We start from the raw sequence: 17,155 nt of genomic DNA on the forward strand, positions 1-17,155 counted from the left end.
GTACATCGACACGTATACATACCTGTCGTTCAACGAGATCCTCGCCGAGGACGAAAGAGAGGCCAGCTATTCCGTCTGTCACCGTCAACACGACGCGCACAACCACCACCAGACGCGAGACTGGTGGAGGGACGGCCACCCCGCGTGCGTCATGCGGAAGGACATCTGTTGCCCCTTGCCCGCGACACCCCTCGATGAGCGAGAGATCTCTATCCATCTCTCTCTCTCGCGTACGCGGGATCGTTACGCTCGCACCACGCACGCGTGACGTACAGGGTCGCGCGTCGAGTAGGGAGAGCCCCGGTATCCTTGATGACAACGTCAACAAAAGTTGTATTTACCTGCCGGCAAAGAGAAATTAATTTCAAAACACGATAAAAAATTAATTTGAAATATAAGTTCAAGAAAAACTATTATATCTTAAAATAACGAAATAATGTTTTTCATAATATAATCTAAATTCTTGCAACAGGTCTGTTTAATAAAATGTTCCTGATTTTGCGAATTTTATTAATCTTCTTTTCATCGAAACATGAACTTTTACTTCAATAATATGCATATTATGTATCATGTATAAAATTATTAATTTATGTAAAGTAAAGTACAAGGATGCATCCCATGCAGAAAGGTCTTCTAAAAATTATTTACGTCACTGGTGCTTTTACATCTATCTTTCTCTCTGTCTCCTTCATCCATTCCCCTCTCCCTTTTACTCTTCTACCTCCCTTTCCCTTTATTATTACCATCTTCTCTCTCTCTCTCTCTCTTTTACTCTATTCTGTGCTATCTGCTTTCCTCTCTCTTCTCAGTTATCCTTCGCCCTTTTCATCCCCTTATCTACCCAATTCACGCTCCCTTCCTCTCTATCATTTCTTTTTATTTACGTTACGCCTTTCTTTCTCTTTCTCTGCGCTATGCTTTCGATCTTCTCCATAAAAAAAGTTGTGGGAAACTCGTGAATTATGCCGGGGGGCACGTAGGCGAGACGACGAGGACGGCGTCGCGACGACGCCTAAAATGCTTGTGCGTCAATCGATCCGCGACGTTCGCCAAAGGAAGAATCCTTCGGTCGCATTTCGCGTCTTTATTAATCGCGAAAAATTCATTTCGTCTTTTGTATTCATTGATTTCATTTTTTGGAAATTGTAAAATAAAACCACTGTCCATCTACATATATACAAAATGATTTCGTTAGAAATTATAACATCTTTGTGTCTTTTACATACGGATTTTGATAATAATCTTGCAAATTGTCTGTCATGTCTAAATGTCTTCACCCTTTTTGACAATCTACATAATGAATTAGTACACACACAATAAATATTCCAATTTGAATATTGCTTAAAGATAATTTTTTTTTTAAATTTGTGTTACTTCGAATAATCAAGCGCATAGAACAATGAATTCTCGTTAATAAGATATTATAATATTCATTATTTAAATTCAAAAATCTAAGAATACATATATATATATATCAGATTGAAATTACTATTATGCATTTATTTACAAGTTATGCAATCTCATGTTATTTAATTCTAGTCAAACTTACAAATTTTATCTAGATATATAGCCCCCGATATACAGCGCATATATAAAGTCTTATACAAATATTTACTACATTTTGCACAATATATAAACTATTTAAATTATAAACATACTACCGTCCGGGTACTTTTGCATAGCTGTGTATATATATACATGTATATCTTAAAAATATGTATCCAGAAGAAGGGATATAATATTTATAATTTAATACTAATGGAAAACATTTAAGCTTGGTGACATTCTTTAGTCGTCCGTTAATAATCAAGTCAAATATGTGTTCTGAGCTGTTTTAATCCAAAAATATTCGATTTTGAATCTATTCTGAGAGTAGATTTAAAAAAATTATATTATGAAAATAATGTGGCTGATAGAGTTTGAAGTAGCATATCAGTGATATGTCAAACTTATTAATAAAACGCAATTGCATAAAAGACTTTACAAGTGACCAAGAAGAAGCAGGAATAAATAAATCAATAAATATTCAGACTCCTGCGGACTGTAAATCAAATGTAATATCTGAAAAAAACAAAAATAACCACCGATTCTATGAAAAATTAACTGGACCAAACTATTGATTCTAAAAAAAAAACGAAGTGAGATATAAATTATTATTTTCGAACGTTGCAAGTTTTTGTTTCTATAAGTAATATCTATCAGCGACATTAAAAAATAAGAAAAAAGGAAGAGTTTAAAAATATGTGAACATAGAAAAAATATATATATACGTATAGTATAAGCACATTCCATTGGCAATTTATACAATAAAACAATACAATAATTAGTCCGACTTATAAAAATAATTACCTTAAAACTATTTTTTGTGATTTTTAAAATTAAGCAAGCAGAAATTAAACAACAATCTCCTATCGAATCCGACACGATGTTGACGTACATTGTCAATATAAGAATAATTGCGGAAATCGAGAATTGTTATTGAAAGTTACACAAGATATGTAAGCACAGACAATAAATATAGAAGATCAGATATTATGCGATGTATGTTCGAAATTAAACCGATAGAAAAATGTGTGAATATATACCATGATTCTTAACTTTCTTATTTGCGGGAATTTTGTCCGCTCGATGACATTCCTTCAAACGTCGTCTGTTTACAAGCTGACTATAAATACGTGTTCTGCACAGCTGTTTAATTTGTACTGTCAGAATAATTCTTCTTCGTCATCTCTTTTGTAAGTATTTTTTGCCATTAATATATCTTTTTCCAATTCCTTAAAGAGACTTTCAGTTAAAAGATACAAATATATAAAAAAATGTTGTGTGATATTATTCAGTATATTTATAAAATCTTTTCTAAGATCTTTATGTATATTCTTGTGTGTCTCTATTACATATTATAGTTACGAATAAAAAGATGGAAACATCATAAAACCGCGAGAATAATCTTTATCTTATGATATTGCAATCTTTACAATCATATAACGTAATTTCATTCTTGTTTCTGCTTTTTTTCGTAGGTTATTATCATGTCCGAAATAAGAGAAAAAATTAAACAGTACCTTCAATCAAAAAAAAAGCTGGACCGAATAGCACGATATGTTTACATTAAAGATCGAAATATACGTATCGCGGCAGAGCGTTACGGAGTTATATATACGCATCTTCAACAAAAAGTCGACATCATAAAAAGATTGTTGAACGATTTCAAACTAGGATGTGCGTTGTATAGGGCGGTACAAAATGTGTTAAGTGCAAAAGAAACTATAACCGAAGCTGCAATACACTATCAACTTGACCCCAAGATTTTAAGTAAAGAAATTAATCAACACAAAAAATTCGGGAGAAAATCGTACATATATGATAAACCTGTAGATGTTAATACAGGAATTTTCACATTTGACGAAGAGTTATTGTTACTGAAGCGTTTATCTGAAAAGAAATGGGGAAAGAAATCTTTATATTGTGCTTGTCAAATTTGTGCGATGGAATTACTTCTAAATCTAGCTTATGAGCTTGCCCGAGAAAAAAAAAAGCGATATCCTGAAGCATGGTATAAACATAAACGAGCTGATATAGACTGGCTAATAAATTTTGAAATGATACACGGTATTAAACTTTCAATAATGTTTTCATCTAAATGTAAAAAAGAATTATCTTAATCTTTAATAATCTTTGTTATTATTTCATAAGAAAGACATATTTTGGAAATAAGTAAAACTTGCATGAAAGATATTTTAATTTACCACAAATTTTCAATTAATTGATTCGGCGTGAAGCGATCACGCAAACATCTTAGAAAGTATCCACTGCTTTCAGAAGTTATAAATCAATGAACCTATGAAATAGATTGATTAGAAATACATAATCCTTAAAGAAGAGACTCTCACAGAATTCGCCAATTCTGTAAATGACTAGTATATGGACTTATTGAAATCAATTAATTGTAATTTATAATATTTTAGCGTTTTCAGTGAAAGAAAATCGTTAAAAAAATGCAAGAAAAAGAAAAAGAACACAAAATTTCTATCAGATAATAAATTGAATCTCAAAATATAATATAAATCAATATTTTTGCATATTACTTCGTTTGTTGATATAAATAAAAAAAAAACGCTTTCCATTTCTCGAAAGCACATGTAATCATGTTCTCTCTCTCTCTCTCTCTAATCAATGTACTAGAAAATTTATAAAAAGCAATATTAATATCGACAGTAAAAATAATGATTTATAATTCGATGAATAGAAGTATAAAATCGCATTTGAACAATTGTAATTACAGTAACATCCAAATAGGAGAATTTTATGATATAATCCATTCGTTATTTTTAAAATTGTAAATAGAAAACGTAAAAAAAAAGAATTTACATTATATATTTATATACTTAAAAATCTTTTTTTATGCGTATTGACCATGTTTCTCGAACTGTCATGATAATTGTATATGATCGTAACATGTAATAAAATGTAGTAAAAATATTATAAAATCATGTAAAAAAATATACAAAATTGTATATGTATAAAAACGATTGTTCATATATATATCATGTTATATATATATATATTAATCTTAAAAATTACGTATGTTTAATTTTTTCAATCTTTTTAATAATCTAGTGGCACAACATAGTGCAACAATGCAACAAATAATCGTTTTTAAAGATAATTACTTAAATATAATAATTTTTCGTAACTTTTCTTGAAAATAACATGTTTGAATTGAATATATAAATAGATATACTATGAACAAAATGGATTTTTATATATACGGCAATTAAAGCGATAAATGCAAAATCCATTGTAAATTCTCACGACGATGGGAGATAAGTAAAAAATGTAATCGTGTCAAACATATATATATATATATATATATATATATATATATATATATATATGTTCTGTAATTTTAATGTTTACTTTATAAACTATATGTTGACAATGATTGACACTATATCTTTTTATTTATCTTATCTAATATTAGATTAAATAACCAAAATCTGAATACCATGTGTTAATAATTAATGTTGACATATAATATAAAATTATCTACAAACAACAATTGTATCTGTTAATTCCTTGCAAAACAATATCTTACATCAAATTAATTTGTTAAATGGATTGTCGTTATAGCTTGATAAATTGTGTAAAAAAGATTAACGTATAAATAAATTATTGTCCTGAGTTTTATATAGAATTATGTAAAATTCGAAAGAGAAGTTATGTATTTTTCAGGTCATATAGAAAAAATGTATTCATCTAGAGACCGAATCTGAAAGCATATACGATTTACTTTACGAACACTAACGGGGGCTTTAAGTTAGGCCGTTTCGTGACATTATTTCAGTTGCCTTCTGTTTACAACCAGACAAGTACGTATCGTTCCAAACAGTCATATAATTCTTATCCCGAAATATTTATCTTAGGATCTATTTTGTAAGTATACGCTAATTATATCTTTCTCTGATTTTATAGAAGTATGTATAAACAGTCAATTATGAAAGCATTTGCAAAAGCGCCCAAAATTTGGCAGATTGATTTATTATTTCTTCTGAATATTTACTCCAAATCTGAGCACATGTTTTTAAACGATTTAAAAATTATGTAATTTTTTTGTATTTATTATTATAAGTATTATTATATAATTATTAAATTATTACAATTTATTATTATAAAAATTTGTACATAACAATACTGACTGATAAATTTGATAAAGAAGAAATACTGCCATATTATTAATATTGACAAGACTCTAACGTACATTTAAAAACCGCGAAACATAATATCGATCATTAAATGTCTCTAAGAACGATTTCTATCCAAAAAATTTTTCCTGCTTATTCTCTTCTTGTTTTTTTTGCGTGAATATTTACATTTAGATATTTACTTGAATTGATTAGGAGAAATAGTAATTGCAAATGTTTTCATAAATCATAACATTAAAAGCCATATTACATATGCGATAAATTAACTATGCATAATTCACATCTATCTATTTGAAGTTCTTGATAAATCTTTAAGAAATACATTGTTTTTAAACATCAATTCTAATTTTTGAGTAATATTGCATGTCTTTGTTTCTATTATTAATCTACAAAAAAATTGTGTTATAAATATTCAAATAAACTGCAATACTCTGTATAAATCTAAATATTTTTTATATCATATAGATATATTTATAAAACTCTCTCTTTTTGTTTCACAAAATATTCTCAGTGACTGTACAATCATAGACAAACAAATTGAAATATTGTAAGATGTAAGAGGTCAAATCTTATTATTTTCATCTTATAATATTATAATCTTTTAGTTTACGATTATATAACAATTTTTTTCATTTCTGCTTTCTTCATAGGTGATCATAATGTGGAAGACCGAAAACAGGAAGAATGTTATAAGATATCTTATATTAAAGCCGAAGCTCGATATAGCAGCGACACGTGTTATAAATGAAAAATTAGATATAGATAGCACAGCAACAAACTACGGACTTTACAGTAATATTCTTAAACAAAAAGTCAACATCTTAAAAAGATTGAATGATTATTTCGAAGAAACTCTTTTATATGAAAATGCAGTAAGAAGTGTTATGTATAATTACAAAACTCTGCCAGAAGCAGCAACATATTACAAACTTAGCACCAAAATTATTACAAAAGAAATTAATCAATATAATAAATTATGGATGGCTGGTAAAACGAAAGGTCCGTACGAATATGACAAACCCTTAGATGACCAAGGCAGAGTTTTCACATTTAAGGAAGAGCTATCGTTATTGGATGACTTATGTGAATGGAAATGGAAGTCTGCATCACCGTGCACTTGCCTCATTTGCGCGATGGTAGAACTACTCAGTCTAGCTTATCAGACTGCTCAAAAGAAAAATAAATTATATCCTGGAACGTGGGATATATGTCAGCAAGCGGATGGAAATTGGCTGATAGCTTTCGAGATGGCGCACAGCTGTAGATTTTCAAAATTATATCCTCATTACAACAATAACGTACAAGAATTAGACGAAGCATGTAAGAATAAACAACAACCCTCATCATTATGTGATGAGAGCAATACTTTTAAGATACCAAGTAGTACCCAAGTAGTACCCTTTCGTAAAAGAAAGTTTAATAATTCGCTCAATATTGATGAAGCGACTACGCAAACATCTCAGATAACAATATCCACTGTTGTTCCAAATCACCAGAACACCAGTGAATTAAAGAATTTATTATTGTCAGATATCTCGATAAAGTCGGAGAATAAAGAAGAAACAGCATCTGCCAGTTTTCTAAATGATCAATTTGAGAACACGCCGGCGCCGCTTGATTTAATAAATAAATTAATAAATAAAGTCGAGGTAGCAAGTAATTACAACATTTCGGAAAAAGAAAATTTCGATCCATCGCAAGCTTACAACTCTAATGTAACATTTTAAAAGATAACATGCAATCTCCATGGAAATGATTAGCGATGAATGAACGGTTTCATAAAATTACAGAAATTACAACTATTTTTGCATAAAAACAAATCCTTAAAGAAAAGATAACGTTCCGATTCCATGATAAGCCAATAAACCTATTTAACGCTTTAAAAAAAAACACACAATAGAAGAGGGGAGAAGGAAATATATACCAATATGACAGATCATTAGATCACCCAAATTTTCACATTTATAAGGAGGAATTTTCATTATTAAAATCCTTAAATTTTGGGAAAGTTACTATTTTGCAGTTGTGCACTTTACGCGATGGAAAAATTGTTGGATATAGCTTATCAATTTGCTCGAGATAAAAAGAGAATATCCGCAAACATGGGATATTGAGAAAAGAGCGACTGCAGGATAGGTAATAGGTTTCAAAATGACATACAGCAGTCTAATTCCGCAGTTAGTTTTGAGTAATGAATGCTTCAGATCTTCAGTAAATCGAACTTTCTTGTTTTTGTTTTATTATGAGGAAGAAAGAGAAAAAAAAAAGGAAGAAGTTTCTAAATTACTATTATATTGAGAAAAAAAAGTTATTAACTTGACTAAATGCATTCAACTGATTATTATTTCTTTAATTGAAATATTTAAATATTTGAATTAAATACGATATATTAAATCTAACATGACGTATATCTGATTTAATTACATTTTTAATATTCCAATTTAAAAAATGATATAAAATATCAATTTAAAAAATGATACAAAATATCAATTTAAAAAATGATACAAAATGTAATCAGTTAAACGCATTTAGTCAAGTTAACAGCTTTTTTTTCTCAGTGTAATAGAATCAGAAACATACACAATAACTCAAAAGTCTCACCTTGAATTTTCTTTTTCTGCAATGTTGAAAAAATCTCCGTGTATATTGTATCTCCGTATAAATGTTTCAAATATTAATATTCATAATTTTTCTGAAAATGACTGGCAAGCCTACAGATTTATTGATGACTAGAAATGATACTTGGAAAAAAAAAAGACCATTGTACCTGTAAATTCTAAAATTTATTATTCATCGACTTGATTCCATTTTTTCCAAATGCAAAATTATATATAATCTTACATTCTACCAACTTATATACATATTTTACTATTTACGTCATGTATATGTATTTGAACCTTTTCCAACTTACTTCACAAAATATTTAGTACGCTCGAATTTTTCAATCATTTCTGTAATACTACTAAATTTTATTACTTCTAGTTTTAATGTTTTAAATAATAAAATATTGTATCGCAAGCATTGAAAAAAGCGTTTCTTGAGATTTATTTTCACCACAAAATTTATTTTAAGATGTAGCCACGTTTTAAAAACTCTGGCGCCATCATGCGTCATCGTCGGCGAACATGTTTTCGCTGACACTGACTTATCGAGGTCTCCTCGACGAAGCAAAGCGATAACCTGTCGTGATAATCAGCGATAACCGGTATAGAGTTTTACCAGCTTTACGTTCACCGCCGTGAAATCTTTTCTCTTTCTGTCCCCCTTCTGATATCGGGATTCAAGGTATATTTTGAAAGAGATATGATGCAAGCCGGTCTATGGAACTTGGTCACCACCTCGATCAGGGTAAGTCGCGTATAAGAAGATATCCGATGATCATCTCGTTCGCATCTCTATCGTGCGAGTGATATTTTTCATTTAGGTATCTCTTTCGTAACGTTTTGTGGGACATTTCATCGAGCATCTTTTAATTTATTTGAGAGAAATCTTTTTAGTTATGTTTGCACTGATCGTCTTTCAGATTCTAAGAATTTGATAAGAATTTATTAAATTTATATCGCAACGTAAAGATATTTTCACAGATTGATTATGTCATTGCTTTCCCTATATATTAGTTTCCATTGGATCTGTCTTTTTAGTTATGCTATGTCAATTACTCTATATGTATTCAAACTAATAAAATGGTGAAGAGAGAAAAATTGAAAGAAAATGCAACAAAAATAAATAAAAATATAATGACAGCAGAATGATAAAAGACTTTAAATATCATCATTTATATTATAATGTATATATACTTTCATTTCTCTCTCTTTTCGCGAATTACCAGATTTCTTTCATTTGAATATAGTTATCTATACATGAGCAAATATATGTTATAATATTGTTTTTGTTTTTTTATAGCCGACATGCATAAAGCGTGTCCTCCCGGGCATGACAGCTGCCCAGCAGCGCAGGTACGCAAGTACAATAGATACAGATATAGTCGTGATTGGGGCTGGTCCAGGTGGATATGTAGCAGCGATTAAAGCCGCGCAACTGGGCATGAAGACAGTATGTGTAGAAAAAGGTCCTACTCTAGGAGGCACATGTCTTAACGTTGGTTGCATTCCTTCGAAATCACTTTTAAACAATTCACATTATTATCATATGGCACACAGTGGAGATTTGGCAAATCGTGGAGTTGTTGGTATGTGATTAAAGTAGATAGATCTTCTATCAGTAACCGGATTGTAATAATATCATAAAATTTTGATGTTTTTACAGTATATTGGTATGTGATTAAAGTAGATAGAGAGAGATCTTCTATCAGTAACCGGATTGTAATAATATCATAAAATTTTGATGTTTTTACAGTATCAGATGTTCAACTCAATCTTAACAAACTTATGGAACAGAAATCTAATGTGGTCAAGGCGTTGACCAGTGGTATAGCAGGCCTATTTAAGAAAAATAAAGTCGAGTGGGTCAATGGCCATGCAAAAATTACTGGCAAGAACCAAGTCACTGCGCTAAAATCTGATGGATCAGTGGAATCGACGATCAATGCTAAGAATATTCTGATAGCGACCGGTAGCGAAGTTACGCCTTTTTCTGGTATCGAAATTGACGAGAAGCAGATTGTATCCTCGACAGGTGCATTGTCGCTTAACGAAGTTCCCAAGAGACTCATTGTCATCGGAGCTGGAGTCATTGGATTGGAATTGGGCTCGGTCTGGCAAAGGTTTGTTTTAAAAATATACTTTATCGAAGAAAGATAATTGTTGCATTCTTGCTAATTATCATTTTTACAGACTGGGTTCCGATGTTACGGCCGTTGAGTTCATGCCGACAATAGGCGGTATAGGTATTGATGGAGAAGTCAGTAAAACGATGCAGAAGATTCTAACCAAGCAGGGTCTAAAGTTTAAACTAGGATCCAAGGTTACAGCTGCTAGCAAACGTGGTAATGAGATCGTAGTTTCCGTTGAAGACGCGAAGAATTCTAATAAAAAGGAAGACTTGGTGTGTGACGTATTGCTAGTATGCGTCGGCAGGAGGCCGTATACGCAAAATCTAGGTTTGGAGGACATGGGCATCGAGAGGGATGAAAAAGGAAGAATACCCGTAAACAATCGATTCCAGACGGTAGTACCTAAGTAAGTACAACTTTTTAAGTCGGCAATAAAGCGCCATTTGTTTTTAATTTCCTCTGTCTATAACTTAATGATTTCGATGATTTTAATTGTTGTTTTACTATCGTAATTTAATTTACAGTATCTATGCTATTGGAGATTGCATTCACGGACCAATGCTGGCTCATAAGGCCGAGGATGAGGGAATAATCACAGTGGAGGGTATTGCCGGAGGTGAATCATCGCTTACATCTTAAATATAATCTTTTCTTTTCTCATATTTGATCCTTAATAAAATATAAATTATTCTAACTTACGATGCAGGCGCGGTTCACATCGACTACAACTGCGTGCCGAGTGTAATATATACGCATCCGGAAGTGGGTTGGGTTGGTAAGACGGAGGAAGATCTGAAGAAAGAAGGCATCGACTACAAAATTGGCAAGTTCCCATTCATGGCGAACTCGCGGGCGAAAACAAATTTGGAAACGGACGGTTTTGCTAAAGTACTCGCCGACAACAATACGGATAAGATCCTAGGCGTACATATGATCGGGCCAAGCGCGGGCGAGCTCATCAACGAGGCGGTTCTCGCAATGGAGTACGGTGCCAGTGCGGAAGACGTTGCCCGCGTATGCCATGCACATCCAGTAAGTATTTAATATTGATTTACGAGAGAGTTTTACTTTGTACATGAGATTCCTTCGATTTTTTTTTATATATATATCATCTAGATATTTTCTAAGGACTTTTCGAATTTAATATCATTATTGAGGAAGAGTGTAAAAAAATCTGAATTAGATTATTATACTTGCTATGCTTCCTAATGTGAATCTGTTTTACAGACATGTGCTGAGGCACTCAGAGAGGCTCATCTGGCAGCTTATTTTGGCAAACCCATCAACTTTTAAATTACTACAGAGAATAAATGACTCATTACACTTGTTAGTTCATATTTTCACTTTGCGTTTAGCACTAAACGTGTCCGTTCTAAACTTTACTGGGATTGTATATTGCACGGACAAACACGTTTAAAATCCACGCTGAATGCACCATGGGAATGTACAGCCCATTTGACATCTCATCGTAGCCTCAATCTAGTCTACGTATCAATGTCATACATTGGGCAAATTGTAGCGCGTTGTCGCTTAATCGCATAAGAGATTGTAAATAAAAGTTTGAAACTATTATGTGCAGAGGTAATGATCAATTTGTCTCTGCCAAGTAATTAGTGTATTTATTACGAATAAATAAAAGATGTGATTATAACTAAATCCTTCAAATCGTTCATTTTAAAGACAAAAAAGTTAAAAGATTATACAGCATACACAAAACCGAATTTAAAGTAAATAAGATTTTTAAGCAAATCATATTAGTTTAAAGAGAAAAAAATTCTCACGTATTTTAAAAAGAAATTTGTTTTCTTAAGAAAAATTACTGAAAATTTTACTTTCTTTCATAAGCTTTAAAGTTTAAATCAATTCGTTATATTTGCTTATGATTTCTAAATTTAATTTTAATCATGAATGCATTCATTTTGACTATAAGATAAAAAGTAATTTCTAATGTTTTTTAATCACATTTCTTAAAGTTATTTTTTTTGATTGATTTGATTACGCGAAGCTTTCATTAGTATGTTTTTTTTACATGAATGGACAATGGACTATCTTTCGTGTTGATCAACAGAACGTACGCGCATGCGTGCTATGACGAGTCTCATGTCTCGTGTCTCAGTCTCACGCCCTCACGCGTGCATAAAAACCGAATGGAAGGGAAGAATAACGGTGATTGACATCGCGTCTATATAACTTGTCATCGCGGAACAAGTGTTTTTATTATAACAAGCTCTGTCAAAGAGAACGAATTATTATCCAATGCGTTCACAAAGCTACGCAAGAATTAAACTCAAAATTTCCATCGCTCATCGAAAGGGCTAGAACGGAAATAAACCGACGCTAAATCTGAATCATTAACCTCTCTGGATGCTTCAGAAGTACAAGATTAGACGAAAAACTGGATTAAAGTACGTGATTTTATCCTAATGGGAATATGAGGTTTGTACTTATGATGTTTTTTCTTGGACGAATAAAGCGTATCTAATCTCAAAGTGAGATATTTATGATTCCTTCGTGTTGCTTACAGCTAACCTCAACATGAGCTATAACAAGAAAGTCGCATACTTTTATAACCCGGAGGTGGGTAACTTCCATTACGGGCCGGGCCATCCCATGAAGCCCCATCGGCTGTCCGTGATCCACAGTCTGGTGCTCAACTATGGTCTCCATAGGAAGATGCAGATTTATCGGCCGTACCGTGCCAGTACCCACGATATGTGTCGCTTCCACTCGGAGGATTATGTGGAATTTTTGCAACGCGTTACTCCACAGAATCTACAAGGCTACACCAAGTACCTGAGTCACTTTAACGTGGGCGACGACTGTCCCGTGTTCGACGGTCTCTTCGACTTTTGCTCCATGTACACTGGCGCATCGTTGGACGGAGCTACAAAGCTGAATAATAACTGCTGCGACATCGCCGTGAATTGGAGCGGCGGTTTGCATCACGCCAAAAAATTTGAGGCGTCCGGCTTTTGCTACATCAATGATATCGTGATCGCTATTTTAGAATTGCTTAAGTATCGCGCCCGAGTGCTGTACATTGATATCGACGTTCATCACGGAGACGGCGTGCAGGAGGCCTTCTATCTAACCGATCGCGTCATGACCGTGTCGTTTCACAAGTACGGCAATTACTTCTTCCCCGGTACCGGCGATATGTACGAGATTGGCGCCGAGAGCGGCCGATATTATTCTGTAAATGTACCGCTCAAAGAGGGTATCGACGACGGATCATACATTCAGGTCTTTAAGCCCGTCATATCCCACGTGATGGAGTTCTTTCAGCCGACGGCGATAGTACTTCAATGCGGTGCCGATTCCCTTGCGAACGATCGACTCGGTTGCTTTAGTCTCAGTACGAAGGGTCACGGCGAGTGCGTGAAATTCGTGAGGGACTTGAATGTACCGTTGTTGACTGTTGGCGGAGGTGGTTACACACTGCGAAACGTCGCTCGATGCTGGACCTACGAGACTTCATTACTCGTTGACGAGCAAATCAGCAATGAGTTACCATACACCGAGTACTTGGAGTACTTCGCGCCGGACTTCAGTCTACATCCCGAGGTCGTGACCAGACAGGATAACGCCAACAGTAAGCAGTACTTGGAAGCGATCACACGACACGTCTACGACAATCTCAAAATGATTCAACATTCGCCGAGCGTGCAAATGCAGGACGTCCCATGCGACGCGTTGCCGCCCGAAGAGGAGAGACAACCGGAACCGGATCCGGACTCGCGACAAAATGCACAGGACACGGACAAGATTGTAGAGCCTGCGAATGAGTATTACGCTGGTGACAAAGATCAGGACAAGTTAGATGTAAACGATTCGTGATAAAGACAGTGTAAGAGGCTGTAAAGCTACTCGAAAATATTCAATTCGATCTTTTGTATGATCCACAGATTATACGTGAGATTGGAGAGTTTGATATTAATTAATCGACAAACTGCCAAGAAATGCCGGGAAGTAATCTTTTTTTATCTCTGATTTCAAGATAATAAACTTGATAAACTATTGCTTAGTATGAAATCTGAACTTTTTCGAGATTTTTTTATACATTAGACATGACTAACGAGTATTATTGAATGCAATATAGATGTGAGGCAGATATGACGCAGATATGTAAAAGAATTGTACATATAAATATTCATTTTGTAATAATAAAACATGCATATTTTAGTCAAATCTTGCATAAATTTTCAGTGAACAAACATATAAAATATGCATATGTATCATAGATAACGAAATGTGTTTATTCGATATTGCTATTAAAAGAAGGAATCCATTTCTTAATCGAAGAAGTTGCGCGATACTATATTTTTTAATTAGGATATTTGATCTTAAATATCCATTAGGCAAGTTTATTGTTCTACATCAGACAGTGATATCCGTATTGTCTACAATAGTACAACAACGATGACGAGGACGATATTAATAGCGATAATAGTGTAATAATAGTAATAGCAATAACGATAACGTTTGTATCTCTGTCTTGGGGCTATCTCGCTATATCACAGAGAATTTAACCTTCATACGATATAATTGTTCCTTTTCTTTTTCCCTATCTGTCTACTAAGTAGAAACGCAAAACGATTCTGCCATGGGAGTATGGATGTGGGGGAGGGGGAGGAGAAGCGGATCTCTCCGCTCGGTGAAAGCACACTAAATGCGCGACTAATTACAATAAATTAAATCTCTTAAATTAAGGCGCTTTGTGTTCTGTACATTCGTATTTTGTAAACTCTACAAAAAGTCTCTTTCGAAAAATAATACACATATAAAAATACTCACGGTACGAGGAACGCAAATACTCTTTACGGTTCGATCCACTCTTGCAGAAAAACGGTGCAAAAAAACTACGATGCAGAGACAATGCGTGGTATGCTCTTCGCAAACGCGCTGGGGTTCGCCTGAAGAATATTGCGCATAACTTGCAGAAGACTATTCACGAAGCTTACGGTTATTATTATTCTTCTTTTTTCTCTTTTCTCCTTTTTAAATTTGCCGTCGTCCACGTTCTTTACAAAGCGCGTGCGTATGCGTATATATCCATATATATATATCGTACATTTTACGATTTTACGATACTATATACAGCGCGTACAACAAGGGGATATAATTATTAGGCAGTGCTGATTCAGCGATCCTTGATAAATCTCTGGACAAATCTTTCTGTTTCATATTTCTTTCCTTTCTGTTTTGTCCTACAACATTTGTTTGACTAGATGCTGTTCTCGCTCATCTCATGATTCTAAGAGCATTCGATGGGTACAATTAGAACGTATCTGATAGGCAATATAACAGAAGAGTAATCAGTTACGTTTCGAAATGCTTGTAAATGCTGGTCACGTACGTCATGACCTGTTGCCAATCAGGTCGCTCGAGTTGACACATTTCACCAATGTTCTGTGAAAAAAATAATTTTCGTTAATCAGTCCGCGATATTACGAACGATTCAAGGATAATTTGTCGATTAACTTACCAAAGTAGTAGGTATGCCGACACTCTCAGCAGCAGAGAAGGCGATCGAGAAGTTTCGTCGCTTTTCGACCGGCGTCAACGTGTCGTACGGTACCTTGCGCGGCAAATAGGAGTGCAGAATCGCGCACAATGCTAAACCGTCATTCCAGGAACTACTGAAGTTAGTTATATCGATGTTTCGATAGCCTATCGTCTTATTTTGACACCACTTGAGCAAGGCATTACGTTTGGATCCGCCATTTTTGACTAAACCGCACAGGGGATCCTTGCGCTCCGACAGATCAGTGACGCTGTTTCGACGCACAAAATCGATCGCCTTGGCGTTCAAAGCGGCCGAGTCCAGCAGCTCGCCCGAATTCAAAACCACAGGCGTCGACTTTGTCTCTGCGTTTTAAAAATTGAAATACTCGATTAGACACGGAAAGAATTTCTTTTCCTAAAACGTGTAAGAGTCTTCACATGCTTTTGTATTTTTATATCATACAAACATTTTACGCTTATATAAAATCTTAACTTGAAAATTACCTGATACTGGTTTCTTGGCGATTGTAGATTGCGTCTTATTATTATTGGTCGAATTCGCTGTGCAGATTAAATTATTGATCTGTTGTTGGTCCCTGAGGGGAGCCTTCAAAGAGATAATATCTGTGGTCCCAATTGAATTAAGAGATGATGTAGAACTGCTACGGCTTCCAGGCCCTAAACACGTAAAATAATCTTGTTTTCTTCCTTCAAATCATTGCATTACAATGGCTGTTTTTATTTTCAAAATATTACAATAATTTTAATAAAAAATACATTTTAATGATTTATATAATATTTTATATTTTTTTAGTAATTTAAAAACAATATCGTAAACAACATGTATTACAATTGACAATTAAAACTGTACGAGTTCTAAAAATTGTATTGTACTCACCAGCTTTAGCCTGTTTCGTGGCATTCTCAATGCTTTCGATTAGACATTTCACAGAAAGCCTAGAGTCCTGACGTGTGATATTGGCTTTTCTACGAGCAGCTATCTCCTGCTGCACACTCGTCAACACAGACTGCTGAGTTTCCGTCGGTGTACTGGCTGGCCTTGGAGGAGGCTGTTGTATTATCTTCTGGTTAGCTGAAAGATTTTTAATTTGCTCGTTACATTTATCGCGAATTGTCTCGCGCGCAATTAATTCCGAACAATAACAGAAGCGACAAGCAATAAATAAAGTTTGTACATACATAAAATAAAGCGCAA

At 33.7% G+C, this 17,155-nt stretch overlaps 6 protein-coding genes across 12 annotated transcripts in view; 4 read left to right on the forward strand and 2 right to left on the reverse strand.

The window, feature by feature from the left end:
• Window positions 1–243, reverse strand: part of LOC115244939 — a 55,275-nt gene extending 55,032 nt beyond the window's left edge. Inside the window, exon 1 of the mRNA XM_029822966.1 lies at window positions 23–243. The gene's annotated coding sequence lies outside the window, so the exon portion shown is untranslated. The remainder of the gene's footprint in view (window positions 1–22) is intronic.
• A 996-nt stretch (window positions 244–1,239) lies between these two features.
• LOC115245206 lies at window positions 1,240–3,994 on the forward strand. Its single transcript, XM_029823401.1, has 2 exons — window positions 1,240–2,735; window positions 3,021–3,994. Exon 2 carries the CDS (start codon window positions 3,030–3,032, stop codon window positions 3,660–3,662), a length of 633 nt encoding a protein of 210 aa, XP_029679261.1. The 5' UTR covers window positions 1,240–2,735; window positions 3,021–3,029; the 3' UTR covers window positions 3,663–3,994.
• Window positions 3,995–4,897: 903 nt separating this feature from the next.
• LOC115245194 lies at window positions 4,898–7,988 on the forward strand. Of its 2 annotated transcripts, none has more exons than XM_029823379.1 (2): window positions 4,898–5,433; window positions 6,353–7,988. In XM_029823379.1, exon 2 carries the CDS (start codon window positions 6,362–6,364, stop codon window positions 7,427–7,429), a length of 1,068 nt encoding a protein of 355 aa, XP_029679239.1. In that variant the 5' UTR covers window positions 4,898–5,433; window positions 6,353–6,361; the 3' UTR covers window positions 7,430–7,988. The 2 variants fall into 2 exon arrangements, with proteins under 2 accessions (XP_029679239.1, XP_029679249.1); XM_029823389.1 differs by having other exon boundaries at window positions 4,898–5,369.
• An 863-nt stretch (window positions 7,989–8,851) lies between these two features.
• LOC115245189 (dihydrolipoyl dehydrogenase, mitochondrial) lies at window positions 8,852–12,090 on the forward strand. The gene is made up of 7 exons (XM_029823367.1): window positions 8,852–9,050; window positions 9,606–9,891; window positions 10,059–10,425; window positions 10,496–10,840; window positions 10,959–11,050; window positions 11,141–11,466; window positions 11,662–12,090. The coding sequence occupies exons 1-7, from the start codon at window positions 9,006–9,008 to the stop codon at window positions 11,725–11,727; spliced, it is 1,527 nt and encodes a 508-aa protein (XP_029679227.1). The 5' UTR covers window positions 8,852–9,005; the 3' UTR covers window positions 11,728–12,090.
• Window positions 12,091–12,540: 450 nt separating this feature from the next.
• Window positions 12,541–14,967, forward strand: LOC115244703 (histone deacetylase 3). 2 transcript variants are annotated; one of them, XM_029822594.1, is made up of 2 exons: window positions 12,541–12,870; window positions 12,959–14,967. In XM_029822594.1, the coding sequence occupies exon 2, from the start codon at window positions 12,970–12,972 to the stop codon at window positions 14,269–14,271; it is 1,302 nt and encodes a 433-aa protein (XP_029678454.1). In that variant the 5' UTR covers window positions 12,541–12,870; window positions 12,959–12,969; the 3' UTR covers window positions 14,272–14,967. The 2 variants fall into 2 exon arrangements, with proteins under 2 accessions (XP_029678454.1, XP_029678460.1); XM_029822600.1 differs by having other exon boundaries at window positions 12,541–12,839.
• A 537-nt stretch (window positions 14,968–15,504) lies between these two features.
• The window catches only part of LOC115244663 (cytospin-A), a 55,090-nt gene continuing 53,439 nt past the window's right edge, over window positions 15,505–17,155 (reverse strand). For all 5 annotated transcript variants that reach the window (XM_029822513.1, XM_029822546.1, XM_029822522.1 and 2 more), the window contains 4 exons: window positions 16,838–17,032; window positions 16,444–16,617; window positions 15,920–16,302; window positions 15,505–15,843 (listed from right to left, as the gene is read on the reverse strand). In XM_029822513.1, coding sequence (XP_029678373.1) covers window positions 15,754–15,843; window positions 15,920–16,302; window positions 16,444–16,617; window positions 16,838–17,032 — 842 coding nt within the window. In that variant the 3' untranslated portion in view covers window positions 15,505–15,753. The remainder of the gene's footprint in view (window positions 15,844–15,919; window positions 16,303–16,443; window positions 16,618–16,837; window positions 17,033–17,155) is intronic.

This window comes from Formica exsecta, unplaced genomic scaffold (assembly GCF_003651465.1).
Source record: "Formica exsecta isolate Colony F162 unplaced genomic scaffold, ASM365146v1 scaffold122, whole genome shotgun sequence".
Classification (NCBI taxonomy): domain Eukaryota; kingdom Metazoa; phylum Arthropoda; class Insecta; order Hymenoptera; family Formicidae; genus Formica; species Formica exsecta.

Coding starts and splice junctions, on each gene's coding strand:
- LOC115245206 (XM_029823401.1), top strand. CDS start 3,030: ATGTCCGAAATAAGAGAAAAAATTAAACAGTACCTTCAATCAAAAAAA.
- LOC115245194 (XM_029823379.1), top strand. CDS start 6,362: ATGTGGAAGACCGAAAACAGGAAGAATGTTATAAGATATCTTATATTA.
- LOC115245189 (XM_029823367.1), top strand. CDS start 9,006: ATGATGCAAGCCGGTCTATGGAACTTGGTCACCACCTCGATCAGG. Junction 9,051..9,605: donor TGGTCACCACCTCGATCAGG/GTAAGTCGCGTA, acceptor GTTTTTTTATAG/CCGACATGCATAAAGCGTGT. Junction 9,892..10,058: donor GGCAAATCGTGGAGTTGTTG/GTATGTGATTAA, acceptor ATGTTTTTACAG/TATCAGATGTTCAACTCAAT.
- LOC115244703 (XM_029822594.1), top strand. CDS start 12,970: ATGAGCTATAACAAGAAAGTCGCATACTTTTATAACCCGGAGGTGGGT.